The sequence below is a fragment of the Pyrgilauda ruficollis genome, unplaced genomic scaffold, assembly GCF_017590135.1.
Source record: "Pyrgilauda ruficollis isolate IOZ18807 unplaced genomic scaffold, ASM1759013v1 scaffold49, whole genome shotgun sequence".
Classification (NCBI taxonomy): Eukaryota; Metazoa; Chordata; class Aves; order Passeriformes; family Passeridae; genus Pyrgilauda; species Pyrgilauda ruficollis.
The window spans coordinates 2,680,517-2,708,181 of record NW_024526488.1 but is presented as its reverse complement, the minus strand read 5'-3'; the positions used below and the strand labels follow the sequence as shown (position 1 = coordinate 2,708,181).

General features: G+C 40.1%; 1 protein-coding gene across 1 annotated transcript; it reads right to left on the bottom strand.

The window, feature by feature from the left end:
* Nucleotides 1-551: 551 nt before the first annotated feature.
* On the bottom strand, nt 552-27,237 carry ASPM (assembly factor for spindle microtubules). The gene is made up of 29 exons (XM_041479604.1): nt 26,935-27,237; nt 25,623-25,766; nt 23,877-25,248; nt 21,898-21,999; nt 20,996-21,142; nt 20,137-20,382; nt 19,929-19,996; nt 19,250-19,391; nt 19,042-19,172; nt 18,613-18,788; nt 18,368-18,513; nt 18,204-18,289; nt 16,542-16,757; nt 15,474-15,684; nt 15,245-15,390; nt 15,016-15,144; nt 13,933-14,127; nt 8,823-13,448; nt 7,741-7,890; nt 7,277-7,443; nt 6,301-6,460; nt 5,582-5,791; nt 4,918-5,067; nt 3,260-3,451; nt 2,619-2,811; nt 1,980-2,134; nt 1,262-1,438; nt 851-1,023; nt 552-772 (listed from the first exon to the last, which is right to left on the bottom strand). Exons 1-29 carry the CDS (start codon nt 27,235-27,237, stop codon nt 667-669), a joined length of 10,419 nt encoding a protein of 3,472 aa, XP_041335538.1. The 3' UTR covers nt 552-666.
* Nucleotides 27,238-27,665: the final 428 nt, after the last annotated feature.

Sequence of the window (27,665 nt, the reverse complement as noted above, 5' to 3'; positions counted from 1 at the left end):
AGGGATGCTGTGATGAACACAATCTCTTCAGCCAGAGGAGATGCATGCTTGTATGTATTGCTCACTTGATAGGAAGGAAAAAACTCACAGATCACCTCCCTTAAAATGTCAGTCAGAATTTCTAAATTCACACTTACAACACCCTGTTGTTCCATCACTATCTTGCAATGTTTACAAAATAGAGAAATTAGATTTTCTTTTCTTGCTGCCATACATGATCCCTCAAGACATTAGTAGACTCAAGCTCCCCAAAACCAGCCAGTTTTGAAATCCACAGCCCAAGCCTCCCTTTCTGCACCTCTCTAGATCACGTATTACTGTCCCCCAAAAACAACTGCTTTTAATAGAATTCTACAATATCTAATCAGAGTGAAGAATCCCATGCTATTTTAATATTCATAGTTGTGGGACAACAATATATTACTGCACCAGTGAAATTTCCAGTAAAATCCAGAGAATTGATTTTATTGTACAATTGCTTTTGATAATAGTACAAAATAGGGTTTCAAAACTGTATGCAATACAAGAAGTTATTAAAATGTTAATGTTAATCTAAAAAAACATTTCCAATGGTAGTTTAACACTTATTTCCTTTTTTAAAAAATCATTTATCCATTTACTACATACATACTGTACAAATACATCTTCCTATACATCATTTACATTTCAGTAGTAGGCAATACCAAGTGTGTCCATCACCATCAGAATTGCTTGCAGAGGATCCACGACTTCTTGCATGGTATCTTTCCTCAAGACCCAGTCTGGTTTAATCCTGTGAAGAGATTGGTGGCTTGCATTAGAATATTTCAATGTCACAGCAGAAGTAGAAGACTAATTTTTAAGCACTTACCTTGAAACAGTTTTTATTCTTAGAGGAGTTACTGGAACAGAGGAGCTCCCACCTAGGGCAGTGTTTGTTTTCTGCTTCACAAGTGTTCTCTCTGCATCCATCCTGTGTTTCCGAGCTGTGAGCTTATAGAGGCTCTGGATGCAAGAAACAGTCCTTGGCATGCCTCGGATTTCCTGAGGAAAGGTGAAAACAGCACACAGTCAATACTGCAAGTTCAAAAGCAGCTTAAAGCAAGAAAACATGAGTGTGTTCACCATCTTGGAAATGCATTTTTTTAAATCACAGTTTAGTTGAAATTAATATTACAGCCATAACAGGTACGGGAGAGAAAAAAAACAAAAATCACAAACACCACCAAAACATGCAAGTATGTTAAATTAAACTATTAAACCCAAAACATTTAGGTCTTACCAAAGCTCTTTTAGAGTCCTTCGAAAGGATGGCCAGCAAACAACAGGTCTTTGTGAAAATGCTTCCTCCTTTCTCTGAAACTTTGTCCCCAGCTTTGCTTCTGTACATTTGCAGTAGGTCTAGTAAAGTATCTATAGAATTTTCAGCTTCATAAACTGCTCGAGTAGTTCTTTCATACTGTTAAACAAGAAAGAGACAAGAGAGCTTCTATAGACAGATCTTTAAAGTATCCTTAGTTTACAGGTTACTATTTAGAGGTTAGAGGAAAAAGCAAAGCCCATATACTCTCCCCTAGAATAAATTTGTAGCTGAACTGCTATCCAAGCAATACAATTCACTTCTGTATTTACACAATTGTAACAGATTATAAGAAAGTGCCTTTTTTGCTTCCTCCCTTGTTTAGAAACCCATAGAATCTGATTCTCTATTTACAATAAAGAAATAAATTAGAATAATTTCAGAGAAATTTAAAAATATTTGTGATAACTTGCAATGCCTTAAGGTCATGAAATAATTTTTTTCAGCAAAAACCTTCATATAACTACTACAAAGTAAATAAATAACTGGTTTCAAAACAACAGTGAAAAATCAGAATCTATTTTTATTCAAAACTACTACTTCTGTTGCTCCAGAATAGTTGAGAAATTTTGTGGATAAACAAGTACTACAATAAAGAAGCCTACTGCTTATAAACCTCCAAAGAAAATATTCAAGTTACCTTTGAAACATTGAGTAGAACCTGAACTGAGTATCTGATCACATCCATGCATGGAACACTCCGGTTGCAGCTTCGAATCAGAAGGAAAACACTGAAGATTGCTCTGCTCTGAGCCATATTTTCACAACACAGTGGGGACAGCCTGGTAGCCACCTCTGAAACAATTAAAGAAAAACAAGTAGAGAAAAGAAAACTCTGAAGTTCAAGCAAAATACTTACAAACTAGGATTTTCTCTATTTTTAACTTAAAAGTGCAAAGTAAAAATTGCAATTATTGATTTAAGTGTTATTAAATCAATAGTTTTAATATGCTAGACTAACAATTAAGAAAACAAAATGTCCACAGAGAACATATATAGTAAAAATGATAAACTTATATTAGGTATAGCACTACTAGGACTTACAGAAAATTAGAGCAATCATACAGGATTTCCTTTCTCTACATAACCATTTAAATATTGTTCTTAAATCAATCATACAATTTTGGTCTGGAAAACCTTCCATTATACCCTCTAACACTCACATTTTATAGTCATGCAGAAAGCCTAAATATCATTATAAACTCTCCTCAGCTGAAAAAAATCCAGTTTTCTGGATCCTTCAGAAAATCCATCAGTTACAATAAAATAAAATACTGACCAAGATGCTTTAGTGCTGCAAGAATGTAGGAGAGATGTTTGTATTTTAGAAGGTGATCAATTGCAATTGCAGTTCTGTTGCCCAGGGTGTTTTCTTCTCTGCTGTTTTCATTGGCCCTTTCTAAACTGCGCCTTAAAGCTCTGGTTTTTGCTGTGTCAGTCTTCTTTCTCCAAGAATATCCCCTCCACAATGCCTACAGAAAAGGAATTCCACAAAGAGAAATAGTTGTAAAGGAGAGACAAGACAACTGAACTTCCATCACCACTCCAAATCCATTTTATACAAGTCTGACAAAGTATTGAATGGCCTTGGCTATTCAATTTTAAGGCATTAACACTCAGTGTTTATTTTTTTATCTTCAAATACTGGACTTTCAAAGACAAAAGGCAAAAATCTCCATGCATATTCAGTCCATACACACTCCCACTAAGTAATCTCAACCATTATCAGCTTATTCCTTCATGATCTGTTTGCCTTCAGCTTCCATGTCTAAACCCAAGCTGACTTGGCTTGCAATTTCACCGATAAAGTCATCAACCAAACCAAAGATCGTTCCTCTCCCCCAAAACCCACGAGAAAAAAACCCAGCTAATAAAAAGAAACAAACCCAAACCTGTTATTTTGTTACAAGAGGCGTTTACCTGAAATTTGACTATTCCCGCTGCGAGTCTCCCCCTGCGCCTGCGGGCGAGGAAGGCGCGCGCGCTCCTCTGGATGACGGCGGCCGCGCGCTGCCTGCGCCTCAGCCAGCCCCGAACGGCGCGCTGCAGCCCCACCACTCTGCGGTAATCCCGTAAAAATCTCCTGCGCTGCGTTTTCGCTCGGAACCAGCTCTGTTTAAAATGAAAGCACGCTTCTGTTTATTTAGAACTCTTCCGCTATGTTCTCTTTTCCCACCCTAAATGAGCTGATAAAAAGTGAGTGTTTTAACAGTGCTTTGATAGATACAGGCACTATAAACATCACCAGTCACAAATAACCTCCAGGACTCTGATTGGCCTTGGGTAGCTGAAATGCAAGACTGCAGAACGAAATCTTAACTAGGAGCCACTAATTCACAGAATGACCAGGTTGGAAGAGACCTTTAAGATCATCGAGTCCAACCCATGCCCCAGCACCTCAACTAAACCATGGCACTGAGTGCCACATCCAGGCTTTTCTTAAACACATCCAGGGATGATGACTCCACCACCTCCCTGGGCAGACCATTCCAGAACTTTATCACCCTTTCTGTAAAAAACTTTTTCCTAATATCCAACCCATATTTCCCTTGACACACTAGGGAAGCATTCTGAGGACAGAAGGGTAAAGGAGGGGATAGATAGAATGGCTTTCAGTGAGAAGGGACCTACAATGATCATCAAGACCAACTGTCTGACCAAAAGATAAAATATGTAACTCTCCCAATTTATGCTTGTGTCCAGCATTAGTATGCCCTAGGAGTTCTCTCTTGGCTGGCTTTCGAGGAGAACCACCATTCCACTTTGCTCATTTCCCAGCTCTGTTTCTTCCCTTCTATAAACAAAGAAGGGAGACGGGCCAAATCAGAGCATAAAACCCCTTTTCCATCCATTCTCTCTTGCGTTAAAGCGAAAATCTAACTTCTGGGGAGAAAGAACAGATTTGTATATATGTAGAAGTAGAAGAGCAAACTTTGCCATGACATCCTTGACCAGAGAACAGCTATTTCAGAGCTCCCATTTCAGCCTCTCCATTTATCCAGTGCTGGCTTCCCATACTGGAACTAAGCTAATGGTAAGTTTGGAGACCTGAAAATAATTTTTACAATTTGGTAGTGCTGCAATACAGACCTAATTTTGATCTTGTTTTTAGATAAGTAAAACCTGGTTTTATTAAAATGCTGCAACCTACACCAGCTCTGATATCACTGGCAGATCAGAAGCATCCAACCAAATAAATCACAGTATCCCAAGGGATTGTTCATGTAAGGAGATGCTCTACATTTCACAAACCTTACAGGTTGTTGTGTCTAATCTTTTCTACCTCCAGTAGGACATAAAGAAATAGGCTGACAGCACTCAGATTTCTTTAGCAAGCTTGATGGTCTGAAGGAAAACAAACTTTCCTATCCATTCTCAGCTTTAAAATGCTTAAGCCTCCAGAGCTTGCTTAGCTGTGTATAAGCAGCATTATTTAATAAATCATAGTCTCCATAATTTAGCTTTATTTTCACATGTGAAGGAACTACATTGTCTTAGTGCTACAGCTTAGCTCATAGAAAACAAGCTAGACTATTACACAAATCAGCTATTACACATTCAGCCTTAATCAGACCAACCTGTATTATAAGAACAGATGAGATCTGGGTCTGTGCAAGTTTTAAGGTGAGGTGAAGCCTGTAAGCCCTTTGAATTTTAATTGCAGAGATATGATGATATGCAGCTGCTGTAAAATAAAGAAGTCTCTTCTTTTGTTTCTGTTCTGAAATCTGCAGAAGGAAAACAAAATGGGGAACATCATTAATTTTCATACTCTGAGGTAGCTGGATGTCCACACAAAGAATATAGTCCACAGCAATACACTATTAGATATTAAAAATCACCTCAGAAATAAAGTAAGCTACTACTCTGCAGTACTAGCTCTCTGATTTAAATGGTAACACAGAGAAGTGATTGTAAAAAACATCATCAGTACATCAGAGAACAATTTCACTGCAAGCTTATGTGTGCAGAATCATCATTATAGGTAAGCACAAAGATCTCAGAAGCTAAAACAACAGCCAACAGTGAAAATACACTTTAGTTCTAAAGAATTGTAAGAAAAGGCTCAAACTGTGTTTGATCTATTCTGACCCCAACCAATATTCAAAGCAGCCAACAAGAACTTAATTTAAACACCAAGAAATCATGTTTTCCTCTCCTTGCCAGTCAGAATTAATGGTAAAAAACAGCTCTAGAGATACTTTACATCCAATGCAAAGTTTTCATTTGAGTTATACCAACCTTTTTCCTGACTAAATAACCCCGGATAAATGCTTGCAGTTTAATGACAGCTCTTCTAGTCTCATTGTATTTCATAAATTGAAGTCTGCCTTCCTGCCAAGCCCGCAGATGTTTTTGGATAATTACAGCAGCAGCTTTTTGTTGAACAAATTTCCTTCTTGCCTTGAAACCTCTATATGCGTTTTGGATCAGACATGCAGCCTGGTGCTTCTGGAAAAGATACTAAAGAATGCACTGATAATTAAAATTTGTTCATTCATGTCAGGATCAATATACATTTATTTTTAGCTCTAGGAGGTTTTTTCCTTCATAAGAACAAAAATGGAATAAGAAGTACAAGTTAACTCATACAGTAGCAGTTTATATAAAATGTACTTCCACACTTTGGAAGGTCTTTTCATTTACCTAAATGGGGTCAAAACATGGGCTTAATCTTTGGCAAGCAATAAAGCCAGCAGAAAATTTGGCATTTTATTTTGGTATCTGTGTACAGAGGGATAATTCAAAAATTGGAACTGTTCAAAATCAAGAACCAACCCTGCTGTTTACAGCAAAAAAAGGATATTTAATATTTTGGAGATTGTTCAAATCAAAGGTGTTCAATCTTCACTCAGGTTCCACCTTTTCTATCCTTCTGCACACTGATGACAAAAATCACTGAAAAACATTGAAAATTTTTCAAGTAACCATGACACATCAGAGTGCAAGTGAAAACACACCTCTCTTAGAAGTCTCCTGGCCCTGTACTGCCTGTATGCCAACTGGATCTTAACTGCAGCACTCCTGGTTGCCAAAAACTGCTGCCGAAGCCTCCGCGCAGCACGGGTCGCTCTCCAGACTCTTTGGATGGTAAGGACACAGGACTTCATCTGCAAAAACCTAACATGGAAATGCATTTTTAAGTAAGAAAACAATGATGGTTTCTGAAATCATTAAGATAGATATCGGGAAAGCACAGCTGTTCTCAACCAGATCTTGGAACACCAGAAAATCGGAATAGTCAGCAGCACTGGCAGAAAGACTGATTTTACACAGAAGACACTTTCTGGTATCCCACAGGAGGCATTTCCCTAACTTACTGCCAAAGGAGGCTGGGGAGGGACACAGCCATTTGAAAGGCATTGGACAGACTGACATACAACAGGTCCATAAAAGGATAATAACAGGAACAGGCAGGGATGTTTAAAAAGCAGGGATACTCGGGGAGGAGCTTGTATCACTGAACAGCATCCCCTACTGCTACTGGCATGGGACAGTTCAGAAGGAGATGAGCTACCAGGCTGATCCTATAGCAAAATAAACATAAACCAGTTTAACTATTCCATTGTGGATTAAAATGAAATAGTTTTTCAACCTACAAGTTGTATGCTGGAATTTTAACAATATCCAGAACATTTTTCTGGCAAAGAGAGAAGTGAAATAAAAACCAAGGTCTACTCTTTCTAGAGCCTAACACACATAATTTAAACTTGTGAAGGAGCTTCCCTTGCAGGAAAACAATCAAATGTAATGAAAATCTTGTGCAAAAGAGCAACGCCACCTGCACCAATAGGATTACAACCACACACGTTACAAGGATGCTGCAGGGGCAGAGCCTGAGAACCTGAAGAGTTGTACAGAGTGCAGTGCAGCACTAAATAATGACATAACAAAAGCTTTGAAAAGTGGAATGATGCATCTCAGATTGGGTATTACCGAGTCCGCAGCTGTCTGGCTCTGAAGTGCCTCTGGATAACTAGGGTAGCTCTGAGCACAGACACGTATTCCTTCCGTGCCTTGTGACCTCGGAACCAGGCTTGGATCACTCGTGCTGCTCTGATTTTGCTAACCCACTGCCTGGCTTTATAACCTCTGTATGCTGCCTATCAGAGAAATAAAAATAAAAAGAACTCAGAACTGTTAATGGAATGAACAAAATTAAAAAGAAAAATATCACATCAACAGGAACAAGTTTTGGGATTTCTATCTCTAAAATACTACAAATATTTAAGTTCTCCCAACTAGATGATGTTTTCAAAAGCAAGTGAAACATATTCAGGGAAATACACAAATGCCACTCTTTGATATTAGTCTGCAAAAATAACTATATTGTGAAGAAACAAATACAAAAGACTAAAAAACCCAAACAAACACTCAATAAAAACCACTTTAATGATTACCTGAATTGTAATGGCAGCTTTTTTCATTTGATGGAATCTGTGTTGATCAATATTTCGCATCCGATGGGCTCGGTAGTGCTGCTGTATTAACACAGCAGAAAATTTGCACAGAAGATATTTCTGTCTCTGAATAAATCCACGGAAAGAAGCCTTCAAAGAAAAAGACAAACTTGGAATATTTCACCACTTGCATCATAAATCAGCTGGGAATGTCTGCATGTTTCTACGTACAGCTGTACTCACTGGCTTGTTATAAAAACAACAATTAAATAAACATATTCCCAATGTCAAAAGCAATTCTTTTTTTCTACCTTTTAAGGAAAGTAACCATCCTTATATTGTTCAGGATGTTTAAGTTAAATATTCAGAAAACAACTAAGCAACTACCAATCCCCCCAAAACATGGAGGTGAGGAAAGCACATCTGATTTCTATTAGTTAAGTAGAGCATGTGGTCTCCAACAATAGAGTAAAACCAACCTAAGACATTCTCACAGAATCCTAGAATGGTTTGGGTTGGAAGGGATCTTTGAAGATGGTCTAGTTCCAACCCATCCAACATGGGCAGGGATACCCATTAAATCAGGCTTCTCAGGGCCACAAATTATTATGAGAGATTATTTATTTCCCTTTCTTCCTTGATTTGGGGGAATTTCCCTCCTTACATTCCTCTTCAAAATGTCAGTTAAGCACTTTGATTAGTCTAGGTTCAATCAGTAAACCTAGGAAGACTAACATGATTGATTTACTCCACACCTTCCCAAGCATGAGTCCTTAGGAATGCAGCAATCATGGTTTTTTGCCATTCATGTCACTTTGTACCCACTATCAGTGCCCTTCTCATGAGCTTTCATTCATATTCCCATCAAAGAAAACATTCATTAAGCCACTAATATTTAGAGGTGAAATTCACTTTTCTTAAAGAATCTTATTGTGTGTACTGCGGTACTAAGCTTTATACATCTGCCTTGTAGTACACTTCAGAAACTGATTCTACTGTGGTTTCCAGAACAGTAAATCTTTAAAACACCTACAAATGAAAAACAAAACACCCAAATCCCAGTGCTATTCATTCAGAAGTACCTGAATTTTAATTGTGCTTTCTTTCATTTTGTGAAACCTCTTCCTTTGGATGTATCCTCTGACTGTGGCCTGCACAAGGACAATGTTCCTGCGGGTTTGTAAGTAAAGCATTCTCTGGTGCTTCACAGCCAGGTGGGATCGGTAGTGCCGCTGCAGGACAACTGCTGCTCTTTTATAGCTCGTATACTGGGACTGACATTTATACATTAAGTAATAGGATTGCAATGTAACAGCTGCTGCCCTGAGTTGGATGTATTTTCTACGCTGCAGAGCCATCTGAAGAAAAGACTGAATCTTTCTTGCGGCTCGTAGCTGCCTTGCTGTTTTTCTTGCTTCCATAGCTCGGAAGGCAGACTGAATAACTACTATGGCTTGTCTTTGAGCCAGGTACTGTGCCCTCTGTTCACGAGCCCTGAGGCATGATCTGTACCACCTCTGAACAGCAACTGCTGAGCTCCGGAGCAGTGCGTAGCGAGTGCGGGCTCTCCGGCATCGGAACGCGGACTGGATTGTTACTGCTGCTGACCTCTGGGCAAGGAAGCATCTCCTCTCCACGCACATTCGTAGGAACGACTGAATGCGCCGTGCAGCAACATTGGCTTTATACAACTGCCTGGCTTTCCTAGCACGAAAAGCAGCTTGAAGGCAAATGACAGCCTTTCTTATTTCTGTGTAATTTCTCATGGCAGCTTCTCTTGCCATTTTGGCTCTGAACCTCTGCTGTGTGACTGTGGCAGCCCAGCACAGCTGTTTGTAACACCTACGTTGTACATACATGCGATAGCTGGACTGTATTACAACTGCTGAAACATGCAGGAGTTTCAGTTCCTGCCGTGCCCTCATGCCCCTGTATGCTGCTTGAATAACAAGAACAGAATTCTTCATTGTCAGATACTCCCTGCGTTGGTTCTTTCCTTTCAAATAGGATCGGTAGTAGTTCTGTATAAGCATAGCTGCGATTCTCATATTCTGATAGGCCCTCCTATCCCTGAGCATTCTGTAGGCTGCCTGTATTGTACTGGCAGCTGAATGCATGTGCTTGAGACTCCTTCTCACTCTGACACCTCTGTACACAGCCTGGATGTGAATAACTGCTCTGCGGAGAGAATGATATTCCAAAGCATGCTGCCTTGCCAGAACTAAAGCTCGGTACCTTCTCTGAAAGACAAGAGTAGCTGCTTTAAGAGAGAGATATCTCTGACGCTCTCTGAAGGCTTTGAAGTTTTTCTGAACCACAGTTGCAGCACAGTGCATTTCTCGCTGTTTTTTTCTCACTCGCATGTCTCGAAAAGCCCTCTGGATACAAGTTGCTGCTTTCTTCAATGAGGTGTAATGCTCTACAGCAATTTTCCTGAGCCTGTGGGCTCTGTACCTCCTCTGTATCAGCTGGGCTGCCCACTGAACTCTTCTGTAATGACAGTACTGCCTATACATTCGGTAGTTTCTCTGTATTATAAGTGCTGCCTCATGCTGTCTCTTCAGGAAGCATCTTGTTTTCATTCCTCTGTAAGCAGCTTGAAGAACTAAAACAGAATTGTACAGTTTTAAGTACTTTTCTCTCTCACGCTTCCCTTCCCTGTAAGCTCGGTAACGTTGCTGTATGATTACTGAAGCAAGCCTGAGTGCTTGATAAGAAGTGTAAATTTTATGCATTCTTAACATTGCTTGAATAACTGTAGCAGCTTGATGCATTTGCTGCATTTTTTTCCTTACCACAAATCCTCTATAAGCAGACTGTATGATAACAGTGGCATTAAGGAGAGAGAGATATTTTTGACGCTGAGTATTTGCTAGTTTTGTTGCTCTGTATTTTCTCTGAATTACAACAGTAGCTGACTTAATGGAAAGAAAACGTTTTCTTTCAAGGAAAGTTCTAAACCTTCTTTGAATAATCACAGCCGATTCATTCATGGTTCTGATAAGCTGCCTTGTTTTCATACCACGGAACGCAGCCTGGATGTGTAGTACAGCGTTTTTCATAAGCGTGTAGTTGTGAACTTGTGCATCTCTTTCCTTACAAGCACGGAACCACTGCTGAATCTGCCTTGCTGCAAGCAACAACTTTCTGAAATCCCTCTGTTGTTTGTGCATCCGATAATAGGACTGGATTATTGCTGCTGACTGGTGCATAGTTTTTAAATCTCGTCGGACTTTCATGCCTCTGCAAGCGGCCTGGAGGATAATAACAGACTTCTTTAGTTCCAAGTACTTTTTACGTTGTACTTTACCTAAACAAAATGCTCTGTATTGCCTTTGAATTCTTATTGCTGCCATTCTCATTGACCAATACTTTATGCTCATGCAATACATCTTAAACGTGGCTTGGATGCAAACAGCTGCTTGGTGCATACACTGAACCTGTCGCCTCACTCTTACACCTCTGTAAATCGCCTGCACTTGGACTGTGACTCTTTTTAAAGACAAATACCTCTGCCTTTGACATTTAGCATGAGTAGCTGCACGGTAACGCCTTTGAATGGCTATAGCTGCAGACCTAAGTCTTTCATATTCCTTCTTGACCAGGTAAGATTTGAAGGCAGCTTGTATAGTTGTAGCAGCGTTGTTTAGTTTGTTCAGTTGTCTCCTCACAGTCATCCCACGGTAAGCAGACTGCAAGACTAATGCAGCTGCCTTGGTTTTTAGATAAACTGCACGTTGGGTTTTTTTCATATAGTAGGCTCTGTAGTATTTCTGAATAACCAAAGTGGCTTGTCTTAGCTTCTTGTATTTTAGTTGATTTATGTGCATTCTGTAATAGGATTGAATAATTGTTGCGAGATGATGTTGCTTCTGAATGGTTTTTCTCACAGCTTTCCCCCTCCATAGTGCCTGAAGACACACTGCAGCATTTCGCAGCTGAACATATTCTTGCTGTTGTCTCTGGCCTAGAACCTTGGCTCTGTAATGCCTTTGGATGGTTAGCACAGCGTGCTTCACAAGCCTGAATTTCTTCACAGCCATGAATTTTCTGAAGGTAGACTGTATCTTAGTAGCAGCAACATGCTGTCTTTGAATCTGCTTTCGCACCCTCCAGCCACGAAAAGCTGCTTGTAAAGAAAGCACTGCTGCTCTTGTCATTAAGAAGTTCAGTCTTTGCCTCTTACCACCCTTACAATTTCTGTACCACCTCTGAATCACAATGGAGGCCTGAACCATTGCCTTGTGTTTCACTCGTGCAGCATGAGCTCTAAAAGCAGTCTGAATTTTAACAGCAGCTCTGCATTCAAGCTTGAGCTTTTCGCGTGTTTTATAGCCCCTGTAGGCTGCCTGTAAGCACACAGCTGCTTTTCTAACTTGCAAGAACTCCTGCCTGTGACACCGGGTCTTCCTGCAGGCACGATAACGTTGTTGAATGACAGTGACAGCGCTATAGATGCTTAAGTACCGTTGCCGGTCCCTTTTCATTCTGTAGCAGGCCTGAAGTAATATTGCAGCGTCCCTCCACCTTTGGATTTGTTTCCTGACAAGATAGCCTCGAACTAGAGCCTGAATTCTTATGCAACCTTTCTTCAATTTCCTATAATCTTCTTTAAGCTGACAAGCACATCTCCGAGAACGATACCTTCGCTGGACGTAAAGCGCTGCTTCCCTCAGTGCACAGTAACGCTTACGGGCTTGCCTCATCCTTGCAAGAGCTTGAATCTTCACCGTGGCATCTCTCAAGTTTTTAAATCTCTTCCGGGCAACATAAGCACGGAAACTGGACTGAATTTTGATCACAGATCTCAGGATACAAGCCTGTCTCCTGGCTTGCATCCCTCTGTAGGCAGACTGGAGAACAATGGCAGCCAGGCGCAGCCTCTGGAAAGCAGCAGCTGCTTTTTTAGCAGCCACATGTGCTCTATACCGGCTTTGAATTACAGAAGCAGCATTTTTCATCTCTTTGTATCTTTTTACTTGTTGGTATTTTCTCACATGAGACTGCAATGTAGTAACAGATTTTTTAAACCTCAGGAATCTTTGTTTCTCTCGTTTCATTCTCCACACTGATTGAATAACACACGCTGCTTTTGCTTGTCTGTACAGCTCGCGTGCCTTCATGCCTCTAAAAGCAGCTTGGAGAACTATCACTGCTGCACGCTTTTGCAAATAAGACTCTCTCTCACCTTTGCCCAGTTTATAAGCTCTGTAATACTGCTGAATGGTCACTATTTTTGCCCTGTGCTCCTGGTAAACACGTCTGGCCAGCTGACACCTGTACCAAGCCTGAATCTTGATAACATTTTGCTTAACATGTAGATACTGCTTCAGGTCTCTGTGCATCCTGTACCAAGACTGTATGACAAGGGCAGCCCTCCTTCTCTTAGCCAGTTTTGAAGATTGCCATTTTCGGAAATAACTCTGAATCACCAAAGCTGCTTTAGTTTTCTGCTGAATTTTGTATTTTCTCCATCTTCTGAATGCAGACTGAATAGTAAGTGCTGAAGACTTTAGGATTTGGTATCGTTGTTGATCTATTTTTGCCAACTTAGTTGCACGCACATGTCTCTGAATTGTAACTGTAGCCCAAACAATTTGTTTATATGCAGTAACAGACTTCACCATCCTTCTCCTTGCTTGTACAAAAACAACACAGTGTCTTAACTGTAAGTATCTTCTCCTTGCAGAGTACCTCCTCCAATGAGCCTGCAGGTAAAAAAAGAAAAAGATTTAGTATTTTCTTCATAGTATGTTAAGCATGAATGAGGACTGTCATCTTCAGCCTTTATAAGATTTCCTATTCCTATAGTTATCAGAACCACAGAGTATTCTGGTTGGAAGGTGATGGCCAACAGCTGCCCTGGAGGCCTCACAGTCATAGATAATCCTAATTAGAACTGGACCAGTCTATGCTGTTAGAGAAAGTAAGTAAACATGCCTAGGGAAAAGCACTGAGAAAATGGGAGATTCAAATTCAAACAGACACCAGCCAATCCCTGATGCGCACAGACTCAGGCAGCCATTGGCCGGTGAGCTGGGTATAACCAAATTCAGCCAATTAGCACCAATTTTAAAAAATTACATGAAAGCAATAATTGCTGCAAGCAGCACAAATGGACCTTAGTGAGGCTCTTTCTTAGAGGTTTCAAGGAGTTTCCTTACTGTGTAGCCTTGCTTTAGACTGTATTACCTGAATGACTGCGGCAGATTTATTTCTGGCTTCCTCCAGTTTTGTCTTTTTCAGACTGAAGAGAGTCATCCTGGCCAAGTATCCTCTCCAGTGCTTCTGGATGAAAATGGCTGCATTCTCTCTCCTCAGGATGCGCCGGCGAGCCAAGAAGTTCATTGCAGATTTTTGAATTATCCGAGCAGCTCTGTCTCTTTCCTACAAAGAGTAAATTTCCACTGAACATGAGCTATGGAATTTTTCACTCAAATTTTTCATTAGAATAACTATCTACATCAATCTCATAAAATTATACTACATATGCATATACGTTATAAGATTAATTAATAAAAATAATGCCTGCAATGTTTAAAGGGTTTTGGTTTTGATTCCTTCTCCCCCACCAGCATCTTTACTGTTAGTTATTTCAAAAGAGCTGTAAAGGGAATGTTTTGTCATCATTGTTACGGTTGTGTAGATTTTATACAGTAAAGAAATTGAAGACGAAAAACTCTAAATAGAGCCTCTGTCCCTTTCTACACCACAGATTCTCAGAATATTTCAGTTGAACACTGTTCCAACATCAGTATGTAACCCAGCAAGACGCAGTGGTGGCATTTATCAACCTCAAGGTATCATAGTTTTAAAACCTTCACTAAATCTGGTATAACCACCAGAGGATCAAGATACAGAACATAAGAAATTCATGAAATTCAATTCAAAAGACTGGTGAAGCTTAGCTTCTTAACAAATATAGTGACTTCGTGCAGAAGTTTAATTACTCCTCTCATCTTATAGACATTAATAGGAATTAACTACTCCTTTAGTTTTAAGGAAGCAGTGCAACTATTTTATATTTGAAATATTTGGAGAAGAGTTTAAGGAGTGACACACAAAAAAGAACAGTAGCTTCTAAACACCTGTTATTACTTCAAAAGTCTAAAAGAAAAGTGGAGTTTAGTAGATTACACCACCAAGAAGGCCACATATTTTTACAATAGAAATGGCACTCATTAATTTAAATGCCAATATTAGTCCAACAGACCTGTATTTTCCATTGAATTTATATTCTTTTTTTTTTTTTCTTAATGTACAAGCAAGGAGTACCTGAGAGAGTTTCAGTTCCCTTTTCAGCCTGTACCTCCTCCAAGCAGCCTGAATTACTCGTGCAGCTCGAGTTTCTTGGCGAAGATTGAGAAGCCGTGAACACAGAAATGACAGGTAGGTGATAACAACCTACAGAAACACACAACACAGCAGGGTAAGGCTGTACAAAAGAACAGGACATGCTCACACGGGGGCAGAACACATTTCTGTCAACTCTAAAGGCATTTACCTTCTCATCAGGAATTGTATTTGACATGTCTGCGTGATGAATCATTGCTGGTATCCCGCCTAGGTCAGAAACTGCAGCATTGATCAGCTGGAAGTTTTGCTTTTCATTGTCCAGGAGTTCCTTGTATAGGACTGAGGGAGTTACAGCTTTGTAAAGATAAAACATTAGTCAAATCAAATTGTGCAAAGAAATACATTTAACATGAACTTCTGTACATCAAATAACTCACTTTGATCAAATGTTTCTTCCACAGCATTTAGAGAAGTATCGGACTCAGATGAGGAGGAAGAGTTTAGTCCCACTGTAACAGTTCTTGAACATTCTACAGTTTGAGTTGTTCGTTGGCACACAGCTTCCAAAGGCATGTAACAGGGGTGATAGTGATGAATCAAATGACACAATACTCTGCCATCTGAGAAACACACTGTGAAGTTTTCCACCTGTTGAACAAAATACAAATTCCTTGAATTTTTGTACTAGTCAATTGGTATAAATTGGATATAGAATTCTCTTGTACCTTTAAATGTGACCAAGTGCAAATTATTTTTTAATAAAAAAAATTTAAGTAGCTAGTGCTTCCTTTGAACATTTATTGTACAGTGACATACAGCTGTGAGAGCACAGAAACAAAAGAGGTGCGAGTCGTTATACAGTGAATCTACGATGGAAACATTTATGAAAACAGTCTTTCTACAGCAGGATCCCAAATTAGCTCCTATAGATACCTTTACACTAGGTTTTCAATGCAGAAATAAGTTCTGAATTTGCATCAGTCCTAAAAGCTCTGTTTTACTCTTCAGAAAGACTAGCAGCTGCTACTGTATTCTGACCAGTCAGGACTCTGACCATGGCTTCCCTTCATGGAATGAGCAAACATATCCCTTCTAAACAAACATCTCTGAGGAGATGAACTGACCTTATCCCAAAAATTAGTTTAGTTTTCATAGTTTTTATAAACACTGGAAATTCTATGCACAATTACTTTTAAAATGAAGGCTCGTAAAACTCCATAAACAATTCCCATTCCAGCAAAAAATGTTCAACTTTCAAAAAGCATTTTTATGCACAAGACTAATTGAAAGGGGAAATTTTTTTTCAGATTGGTTTAAAAAGAGAGGGGCAGCTAAACTCACAGAACAATGTTTACTTCAAATTGGATTAAACAAAGTCCAGAAGAATATTTAAAAATAATTGCCATTGACTTCTACTACATATTTGATGGTTTGAAGAACTCTGCTCTGTAAAGAATTACAACAGCATGGGGTGCACTTGTGGAAGCGTACACAAAACTATTTACCTTGATATTGTAAAGTCTACAAACAGCATTAACCCATGCCATCAGCAGCTTCACATTTTCACTGTAAGTCTGAGATAAGAAGTTACTACTGTCTTTCTGTACTCTTAAAGAATTTTGAGAAGTCCTCATAGCACCCAATAGTGCTTTTGTCTTGTGTGTTTTCTTCAAAAACTCAATTTCTTCTTTTAAATGTTCCGCATTCAGAAAAACATCCACCTGTTAGGAAGAAAAACAAAACAGTCTGACATGTCCTGCATTACAGCTGCTGGATACAGGAGCTTTAGACATAGCATTTTGAAGAGAAGCTACGCTCACTCCCTAGCAGCACTGCCTCACAATCAGTAGTGGATAATCTGGACTTGCCAGCATAGATGGCAGATAAAAAATCCTAAATCTACCCTTTCCACTGTTCTGTGTAAGAGTTATTGCATTAGTTTATTAACTAATGGTTAGTTTATAAGCTATAGTTTATAACCTATTGTTTATCGATAAAAAAATCCTAAATCTACCCTTCCCACTGTTCTGTTATTGAATTAGTTTATTAACTAATGGTTAGTTTATAAGCTATAGTTTATAACCTATTGTTTATAAACTAAGGAGTTTATTAACTAATGCTGGGAGAAACAGGGAAATTCCCTGTGTAATTTCAATGTGCTCTCAGAGGAAACAATATCGGAGTCCTGCCTGCAGTTCCACTGCGCCCATGTACCAATCCTCCTCCTTTAAGGGATTCCAAAAGGACTTGAGCTGGTTGGAGAAGAAGCAGCATATCCATAGGGCTTGGATAAAGCCACTACTCACTCAGGTTGTTTCTCTAATCAAAAGGAATGCAACTGTGACACATGCATCAGAAGAACTAACTGAAGGAAGTTAATTTCTTAATACCATAACAGTATTCAAGAAAGAAAATAATTACGTCTGATTTTTATTATATTGTCCTTAGTGATACTTCTGTAGCTGACATCTTTCATATTCTTGCTTTACATATACTTAATTGCACTTACATTCCTGACTACTTAGCAGTGAAATTCCACCTCAACTTTTATCTTATTTTGCCTTTCATACATTATGTTCCTTCCAACTGGATTTGTCAGTTGGACACTTACTTTTAAAACATCCTCTGACTCAAGTTAACTCTTAAAATAGTCTTAAGAAAATGATTTTTACTTTCTCTACTAACTTTTGAAGTGTCATTGCAGTAATGCCTAAGAAATTTTCATTCTTATTTCAAGGATGTTTCATAAGTGGTTTCAGGTAAAAGTAAGAAAACGTAGAAGAGCTATAGCTTCAGATATTACTCTATAATTGCCTAGCAGTGTAACGTCAAAATGTCCTTTTCAGTTATTAAGTCTACCTGCAGTTTGCAATCAACATTATTTTACTTTTAAGTATCAATTCTGCTACTATATGGCATAAACTCACTTTTTTTCCAAAAACTTTAACAAATGTGTAAAAAAAGCACAGTTAAAACATTATCCAAGCTGTATTGTTAGGGAACAATTAGCAGTTTAATAAAGTTTACATGGAGCTTTGAATGTACAAAGCAAATCATTGAAAAGTAGAAGCTTTCACAGACATTAAATATCCTTGAAAGAGTGGTGTTTTCATTACTACTCCTTTGTAACTAGCAAAAAACAAACAAAATAATCAATTGAATAGTACCTGGAAGGCAAAGACAATTTTCCACAGCAGTGCTAACGTTCGCTCCCTGTGTCTATCCACAATATCCCTGGAGTCAATTGAAGCACCTATCAAATGAAACAAGGGATTAAAGTGTGCAGTAGTTGTCTGATGCACTTAGAATAACCCTGATTTCTAGGCCTTACCAGTTTCATCTTTCAAGTGCACTCCTCGCTCTTTAAGGACACTGAGAACAATATCCACATTATGCATCTTCTGTAGCCGACTTATTGCAGGAACTCTCAGCTGTTTTGAGAGACTCCAGTTTTTGGTCAGAAGCTCCACTGTTCTCCTAAGAAAGGTAATTGCATGGTTTAATGCCTCTGTGAGCTCACATTAAATATGATATAAAAGAAAATAAATATTTCAATAGAATTCTGTATCAACGCACACAAGACGAATGCCGCATTGTAAGTCCACAGCCAGGTTTGTTACAGCAAAATCAAATTCATCCAGTGGAGTTTGAACATGACTGACAGGCAGTCCTAAGAAACCCAGATGGCGGGAAAGGTCACCTTCACCACTCAGGAAGTCCCGGGAAAATGCAAGCAAAAGGTCTTTGCTAGCCTAAAGTTAAAACAAAAATAAAAACAAATATTAACATTAGAATATTTGTCAATCAGAATACAATTTTCATCCCTTGTACCTCCCAAATTACATTTCATATTTTCTTGTCTAATTCTTAAAATTACATGGGTTTTTTAAAAACTATTTTTTGCAAGTCACATAACTAACTTTTGTCAGATTAAAACCAATAATAAAAATTATACACTGAGTCTTAGGACAACAATGGAGGAAGACATCAAATCCCAGCTCTCACCTTGAACTCTGCATCCTTACAAAAGAGGCAGGGGTCGTGCTCAATGATTCTGGACCGTTTGGCACAGTCCAAAAAGCAAACCAACAGCAGCAATTTTTTCAGTGTGAACTTTGACAAAGCTTCTTCATGACCTGAAATGATAGAACTCAATAAGTGATAGTTCAAAAATTAGGTGCTACAAATAAATTATTTTGGAAGCAGTTGTTACCTTCCCGGTAAAGGTGAGGCACGACAGGATGTCTGTATTCAGCTGCAATGTCAGGGTTCCACAGCAAGCGATTAAGGATAAATATTGCTAAACCCATAACATCACTATTACTCTCCAAAGCTATCAGTTCTCCATAAACAGTCTAATATGAAAGGGAAAAAAGCAGAAAGAAGTGTTAAAAGTTACCTTAAATACTCTGTGATTTTGTAAACAATATACATTATTGAATCTCTAAAATAATGAAAGGAAATTGATCTCTAAATACCAAAGAGGTTTTAAGTGAATCCCTGAAAGGTAAAGCCAAATTTCAGAAGATCTAATCCCATTTCAAAACACATATGATCATCTACGTCTGAGAAATCAGTCAGGAACTTCTTTAAGATGACCACTTTCTTCTCCAGTTTAGTAAAGTGAAACTGATAGGGAAATGCTTTTGTGCTATTGGCCATGGAATTAACTTCCACTATCCTTGATTAAATATTTTACTTCTTAATAAGATAATCACTTTTTTAAAGCAAATATGTTGTAACAATTTAAAACATATGCATCATGCTATAACTGAATTGAACCTACCTGAATTAATATGACAGAAAAAAGAAAGAAACCCAAAACAACCTCTGCTAAAAAATTGCTAAATGTCCTTTAAACTTCGATTATAGACTATACACAGTGAGCTTACCTCCAGACCTATACGCAGCCATAAAGGGTTGTAAGATAAAAGCCAATTAAGGACTTTCTGCCTTTCTCCTGCAAGAAAGCATTTTGTAATATCAGATCCAGCAAACATTTCAGATTAATGCAAAAATTTCTATTAACCAATTTCAGATTAAACAAACCCAGTGTGTGAATACCCTTTTCCTACTTGCAAGAGGAGAGAGTCGTCTTACCTATGTCTTTCCAGAGGTGCCTGTCCCTGCGGACCAGCAGGCGCCTGCTTTCGATCTCCACCTCGAGTCTCTGGATGGCTTTGACCATGGTTTCGGAGGTGAACAGGCGGCAGGCCTCGCGCCGCAGCCTGTTCAGCTTACGGCGAGCTGTGTACGCTTTTAGAGACGCCTCGTCCTTCGTGGGTGCCTTGAGAAGGCTCCTTTTGTGATGGTTCTCTTCCCCCAGGATAAGGGCAGCTGCATTTACTGTTTAAACATGCACAAAAAGCAAGCATTTACATTTCAAATAAAGGTAGCTTTGCACACCTCATTTATTTTTTCCCCTCTTTAAGCTGAAGTTTTGTTATTTTTATTCTGAGTGATGATTTATCCTTCAGGAAGTTTATCAGCTGTTGCACTATACATACGTTAAGTACAAGAACACTAGTCAACTATTAAACATAAGAACACTTATTTCATAAGTGAGCAGGGCTAGAAATTCAGTTTTAAGATTAATGGTTCCATCTTCATTTTTTTTCAAATGAAGCTAAAGACAGAGCATAAAGTAGGTTATTATTTTAGTAAAGTGCCAGCTATAATATTTTCCAGCAGGTGGAGATTCCCCACTGACCACCCACTGAGGAGTGCCACAGCCACACATTCCAGTGCATTCTTGGTGCAGAACACCCTCCATGCAGGGGTGTGGTGTGCTGTGCTTGCCATGAGCTAGTGAGTCATCTACACTTCTCAGAAGGGGGAAAATATGACAACATGACTCTGAAAAGGTTTAGTGTTAAATGAGTACTACTACTTGTTACTGTTAATAAGTATATTACATAAAGCTTAAGAAAATGAGAAGACAAAAATTTTTTACTCTTACCTTGTGAAGTATTTGTTTTCACAATGAAGTCATCGGGAGTAAGTACAAAATTTAACCACCAGGTGAAACCTCGTTGCTGCTTCTCCTTCCAACATTCATCATAAAACATGTTTTTAGCAGCAAAAGGCATTGGGTGCCTAGGGATGACTTCAAAAAAAAAAAAAAAAGCAAAATAATAAAAAACTTTAGTTTTCGCAGTTTTTGAAATGTTTGATTACCAATACGCATTTCATTCTGGAAAGGATTAATGCTTGACACTCCATTTAGCACTACAGCCAAAAAGGCAAATTGTTAACATCTTCAGTGACTTGTGGATCAGGGACTATTAAATAAACTTCAGCCACAAAACATGGCTTGAGTTGTTACAGCCCTAGAATTAAGACAAGATACCTAGAACCCAGGCCATTTGCAATGGGGTAAACTCAAACTGAACTGGATTACATCCAGGAAGAACTGTTTTATAGATGCATTTTTCTGGTCAGATCAACTCAGTATTGTTAACTCTGTAAAATTTTTATCTTGTTGGGAAGAAAGTTTCTCTTCTGAGGTATTCTGTTGTTGCCTGAAAATGTTGTCAAAGATGGAAGAGGCATTTAACTGATGGACATCAGTTAAATCTATTAAAGCTGGGAGCAGAACTGTAATACAGATTTTACACTTACAGGACAATCTGGAAAAAAGTAACATTTACTTTTAGCTGACCATGTGGTGCAACCAATTCTCCTATAAGTAATCAAAACAGATCACAAAAGGTTACATACATTGTTCTACTAGGTATTGATTCATTTTAGATACTATCTTCTATTTCCTTTCAGTTCTAACTAGTTAGTTCTTACCTGACACCACCAGTACAATTGTGACATTCTGTTCAGTGTTTTACCAAACACCAGGTGTCTGCCTACCTGTTTTCAGTGGTTTCACAAATGTCAGGTGTGACTGGGCCAATCCAGGGACAGGTTTACTAATTCTTCTGGTAGCTTTAGGTGCCTTCTGAAGTGAAGAACCTACAAGCATTAACACACAATTATCAACAGCAAATATGTCAGTGAAAGTTAATGTATGAAAGTTCCTCTCACTTCTAAAGTGCAGAACTAGAGTAATTCCCCATGAACCATTCAAAAGATATTGACGATTTAAAAAGGGAAGGAAGGAAGATGTGTGGGTGCAGGGAACTACAGACTGGTGAGCCTCACTTCTGTGCCTGGGAATATCATGGAGCAGATACTCATGGAAGTGATGTTAAAGCACATATAAGACAAGGTGACTGAAGACAGAGAGTGTGGCTTTACTAAAGGCAAATTGTCACTGACCTGTCTGGTGGCCCTCTGTAGTGGAGTGGCTGACACAGTCAACGAGGGAAACCGACTGATGCCATCTACCTAGAGTTCTGTAAAACCTTCCACACAGACCCACATGGCATCCTCATCTCCACATTGGAGAGATATGGATTTGGAGGGTCTGCCATTGGGTGGATAAGGAATTAGAGCCTGAGGGTTGTTGTTCATGGCTGTATGCTCAGGTAAAGGCTGGTGATGAGCAGTGTCCCTCAGGGATCTGCCTTGGGACTGGTGCTCTTTAATACTTTATCAATGACACAGAGATGGAGCACACCCCTGGCACATCTGCAGGTGACACAAAGGTGAGCTGTGCAGGTGACACAACAGACTGGGAGAAGAACCCAGAGAGAGCAGCCCTGCAGAGGAGGAATTAGGGGTTCTGGTGGATGAAACGCTGGATGTGAGCCAAGAGTACGCACTCACAACCCAGAAGGAAAACTGAATCCTGGGCTGCATCAAAAGAGGGGTAGCCAGAGGTCAAGGAAGGGAATTGTTCCTGTCTACTCTGCCCTTGTCCAGCCCATCAGCTTCATCCTGATGGATTATTAGAAATAACCTGGTAGATAACACACCTTTTCCTGCTGCACATCAATACTTTCAGCACATTGTTTTTATGCAAACCATCTTAAAAAGCCTGACATTGAAGCGCATTACTGAAAGCCCCAAATCAAATCCAGATCACAGAACAGATCATTTAACTGAAGAAAGCAACATGTGCTATTTTGATCTGAAAGCCATGATTGATTTTTCCGGGTAGTTAAATTTTGAAATTAAATGCATCTTCAAGTCCCAAGCCCTCATTCCTTTCACATTCCAGAGCATTTTTGGGGTTGGAACAGTTAGAAAACTGAAAATAAACTGAAATGCAAACATCAGCATTTTCTGATCTTCAAGCAACAAAGTATTGGCAAACAACAAAGCAAAGAGAACTACACAAGGCTGACTAATCACAGACAGTAAAAAGCAGGCAGAATGAAAAAGACAGAGGAACTTCTTCAGTGGAAGGGTGGTTTGGATTATCACAGGCTGAAAGGGGTGGAATCACCATCTCTTAAAAGTGTTGAAAACGTGCATGGATGCGGCACCTAGAGTTACAGTTTAGTGGCGAACATGGTGGTGCCAAGTTAATGGTGGGACTCAATGTTCCAAGGGGTCTTTTCCAACCTTCATGATACTGCTTTGAAAATATGTGACAACAGCAATGGAAGCAAACATTCACCATGGTAAATGTACATGTGACAAATCTTGTGCAGTAAGTTTCCAGAAAATGTATGTAACCAGATCTCTGCTCAAGAGCTTTTAGATACTTTATTATTGTAATTAACAAATTTACACAGGAATAAAGTAAATTTGAAGCCAATTACATAACTAAAACTCCAACCTAGTTTTCAGTTTTTTGAAACACAGATACCTAACAAATTGCAAAAGCCCACATTTCAGATATGAAATATTGCTGACTATGGCTAGACAGTTTAGTTTGCTATACACATTTCCTAATCAAAGGCACCTTTCAGAAAATGGTAAAAGAAGGAATCACTGCTCACCAGCTTTCTTCCTCTGCCCTGCTCTCTCTCCACTCATGGGTTTGAAGGCCGATGGTCCTCTGGTTGTGTGTGTTTGATTGTCTGTGCTAGAGGTAAGAGCTCTTTTCCTTTCCACTTCTTCCACATGCACTGGAGCTGTAACTCTACTATTTCCTACAAATGCTTCACTCTTCCTCTTACGACACAAAGAAGTTGATCCAGTAGGAGATGAATTTACCTTGTCATTGTGACACTTATTTTCAGATGAAATGGGAGCTGTAAGTGGCAGGTGTTTAGATGTTTCTGCTTCCATATGTCCAGGTACCACATTAGCACATCCCGTTATTGCTTTGTTAAGGCATTTTTTAGATTTTGGCTGGTGGGTTTCTGTTCTTGTTTCTTCAGCAGCTCCACGTTTACTTTTTATGACAGTGGCAGAAAGAATTGGACGCTTTTTTGTTCGCTCTCTCTGAGAGGGATTGTCAGTCTGAAGTTCCTCTGCAGAAGGAAAACTGCAGTGATCTTCCTTGGGTTTATCACAATCAAATGCCTGTGATTTTACATTGTGCAGCTCAGAGACTTCATTTAAGCTGTGTTCTATACGAATATGTGTTTCTGTCTCTACACCTCCATCTTTTTTCCATTTTGCAGGTCGAAATCTCTTAACAACATAAGTCTCTGTGGTGGATGATATTAATGCTGCCTCAGGTTTAGGAGACTTTGATGGTTTATCTGACAAACTGTCCTTCACAAATTGATCAGGTGACAGAATTGGAATAGGCTGTTCTATTACATCTATATCCACTTGATAATTGTCATTTACAAAAGCATCTGGACTTAAAATTCTCCTTGTACTTAAAACAGGCACAGAGGCTGAGTGTTCTGGAGTGGAAACTGGTGAGAGTGTAAAATTAAGAACCCTGCCATCATTTGAAATTGGCAATTGTGGTAATCCAGCAGAACTGGAGGCACTTTCAGGTTGCAATTGATTGTGCTCAGTAACACATTTATTGATGTTACAGATGTCTGTCTCAGGCAACAACTCCTTATGTCCAGAGGCAGCAATATCCCCAAATGCAGTAGACCTCCTCAGGGCAAGCGGCGTGTGAACAGTACTGCCGTGTTCCTCTGGCACTGGTGCAATAGGAGATGGAGGCAGCTGATTCTCTGATTCTCTCTTGAGCTGATTCTCAAGAGAGCCATTTCCTTGGGAGGTACCATTCTGCACCGTGCTCTGATTCTCACAGGACTGAAGGGGACTTCTAAGTCTATCCACCTTCTGAGAAACTTGAAATGTTTTATTAACATTTTTAATTTCTAAAGTACTCTTCCTAGCTTTTATTGCAGATGTTCCTGAAGAGTTCTTCTTTTTTAGTGTTTCCCAAAGACTCTTCTGAAAAAGAACAGTACATAAAAGTTAGTGTGCTGCCTTTCTAAATTCTTCTGTATGTAAAAGTAAACATTACTAGCAAACCCACTCAAAGTTTAAAAATACTACAAAAAGAACTCCTGATCAAAAATTCACAATACTTTATTTTCAGGCTTTCAGGAAAACCATTTGTTTGGTCATGTTTCCATTTTATTCTTTAAGCTGTAGTTTATCAGTACCTACTTTCCAACCCAGCTAAAAAAAGTTGAGGACAATGGGCATTTCCACAGCATCATTCATCAGTTTATAGTCCTCTTTCACTGGATTTTCTAGTAATAAAAACAATATTTGCATCAGAGATACCAAAGTAACAGAATTAAGATACAATAAACACACACCTTTTTCTTCGGGGGCTGCTCAGCATCACCAAGGAGCACAGCTTGATGTTTTATAACATCATTAACAACAAAAGTCACCAGTTCTCTGACTTTTCCTTCTTCTAATGGTGTCCACGTGACAGAAACAAATATTCTTTGTCCTGCCTATTGGAAAAAAAGTAAAAATTAATATTTGGCATTTAGGTACACTTTGGTAGCATTGCAAATCAAGTAATCAACCAAACAATGAGCAGTATATAGTAGTAGCATATATTATAACAACATGAAATGATAAAAAACTGTTAAATGTTTAAATGTCAGTTTTTCCTCTTTGGCATGTAAATTTAAGCAACACCTATCAAAAATGTTGTCTTACTGAAAGGTTGTATACCTCTGAATCAAACTACAGTGGAAAACAAGAAAGAATACATATAAATATAACACATAGTAGAAGGAGAAGGGTCGAGTAAAGGTGAGAAGAAGAAATTACATAATTTTTTGCACATATTAACCAAATAAGTACTCCAGAGTAATTTTGACAGCATTATGGTGGGACAAATCATCAGAGGTTGATTAACTTAGGACCTTAGCAGACCCTAAATACAAGTGTAAATGTTTTTAGTCAAATTTGACATACAAGTCCTTCAACAAAAAGTAAGACACTGCAAATTATCAAGGAAGTCATGAAGCTTTCTATTCATCAATTCCTAGAGGAACATATCCTTCAAGCACTTTGCAGTGAGACTTCACCCTGGTTTTATAAGCCCATTATTGCAAGAGATGTCTACAGCCTTTCTTCCTCTCTCACAAACACTCTGGATAGTCTAGATAATTGTAGATATATGTTCGTCTAAACAGTTCTTTTAAACGCTGGCATTGATTGGACTAGCCACAGTTTGCATTTCCTTAGGTATTGTAAACGTTTGATCCTATTTTAAGCATGCCTTGCACTCTGTTGTGTCAGCTAATGAACGTGCAGAACAGCGACCCGGCATCCTCTTCCCTCAGCCTTTTTCCTGAACATATGCCCTGAAACTTTTTGACAGGTCTCTGTCTTCAGAACAACATTCCCAAAGAGCAGTTAACTTTTTTTTTTTTTTTTTTTATCCTCACTGCAAACACCTCTCTTGCAGCAGGTCGTAGCCCCTCGCACCGCTGACAGCCCCAGCCTGAGGGGCCCGCCCTCCGGGGCGAACCGCGGCCCCGACACGCACGGCCCTCCGCGGCCGCCCCACACCCGGGGAGACTGCTGGCTGTCCCCGGGCAGCTCCTCCCGAGCCCCCCGGCCGCCAGAGCTGCTGCCCATCCCCATCCGCGGCGCGTGTCCCCGTACCTCCACAAAGAAGCGGCGGCGCTCGATGCTGAAGCCCGTGGCGGCGGCCGGAAAGCGGTCGATGACCACGTCGGCATCGTCCTCGTTGGGGTTGTCGATGCCCAGCAGACGCGTGCGGGAGGCGCCCACACGCAGGCGACCGAAGCTGAGGAAGGGCGGCCGGAAAAAGTAGCTCAGAACCAGCACGGCGGGGTCCTCATCCGCGTCCTCCTCGCAGCCCCGCGGGGCCCAGCGCCGCCGGCCGGGCTTGTTGGCGGGGCTGCGGTCCCCCCGCACCGCTGCGGCGACGGAGCCCGCGGCCATGGCCGGGCAGGCGCGGAGCAGCAGCTCCGCACAGCAACGCTGCGCCAACCGCCGCTCGCGCGTTCAAACCCGCGGCTCCACCAATCCCCGCGCGGACCGCGCAAGATAGCCCCGCCCCTCACCCATCAGCCAATCCTAGCGCGGCTCGCGGCCGTTCCAGCCCGCCCCCTCGCACGTCCGCCAATCAGCGCCCGGCGCTACATTTAAACAGCCGGAGCTCGCGGGGCCGCGAGCGCTGCGCGTGAGGGCTCCGCGGGTTCGAAATGGAAACAAAACAAGGGCGGGGAGCAACCGCCTGAGGGACAGCGCTCCGCCCGCGGCCGGGCACACCGAGCGCCGCGCAAAGCCGCGGGGCTTGCACGGGGGCTTAATTCACAAAGTACTTCAAAGCCAAAAGGAGAATGAGACCCACGCAATACCGATGAAAA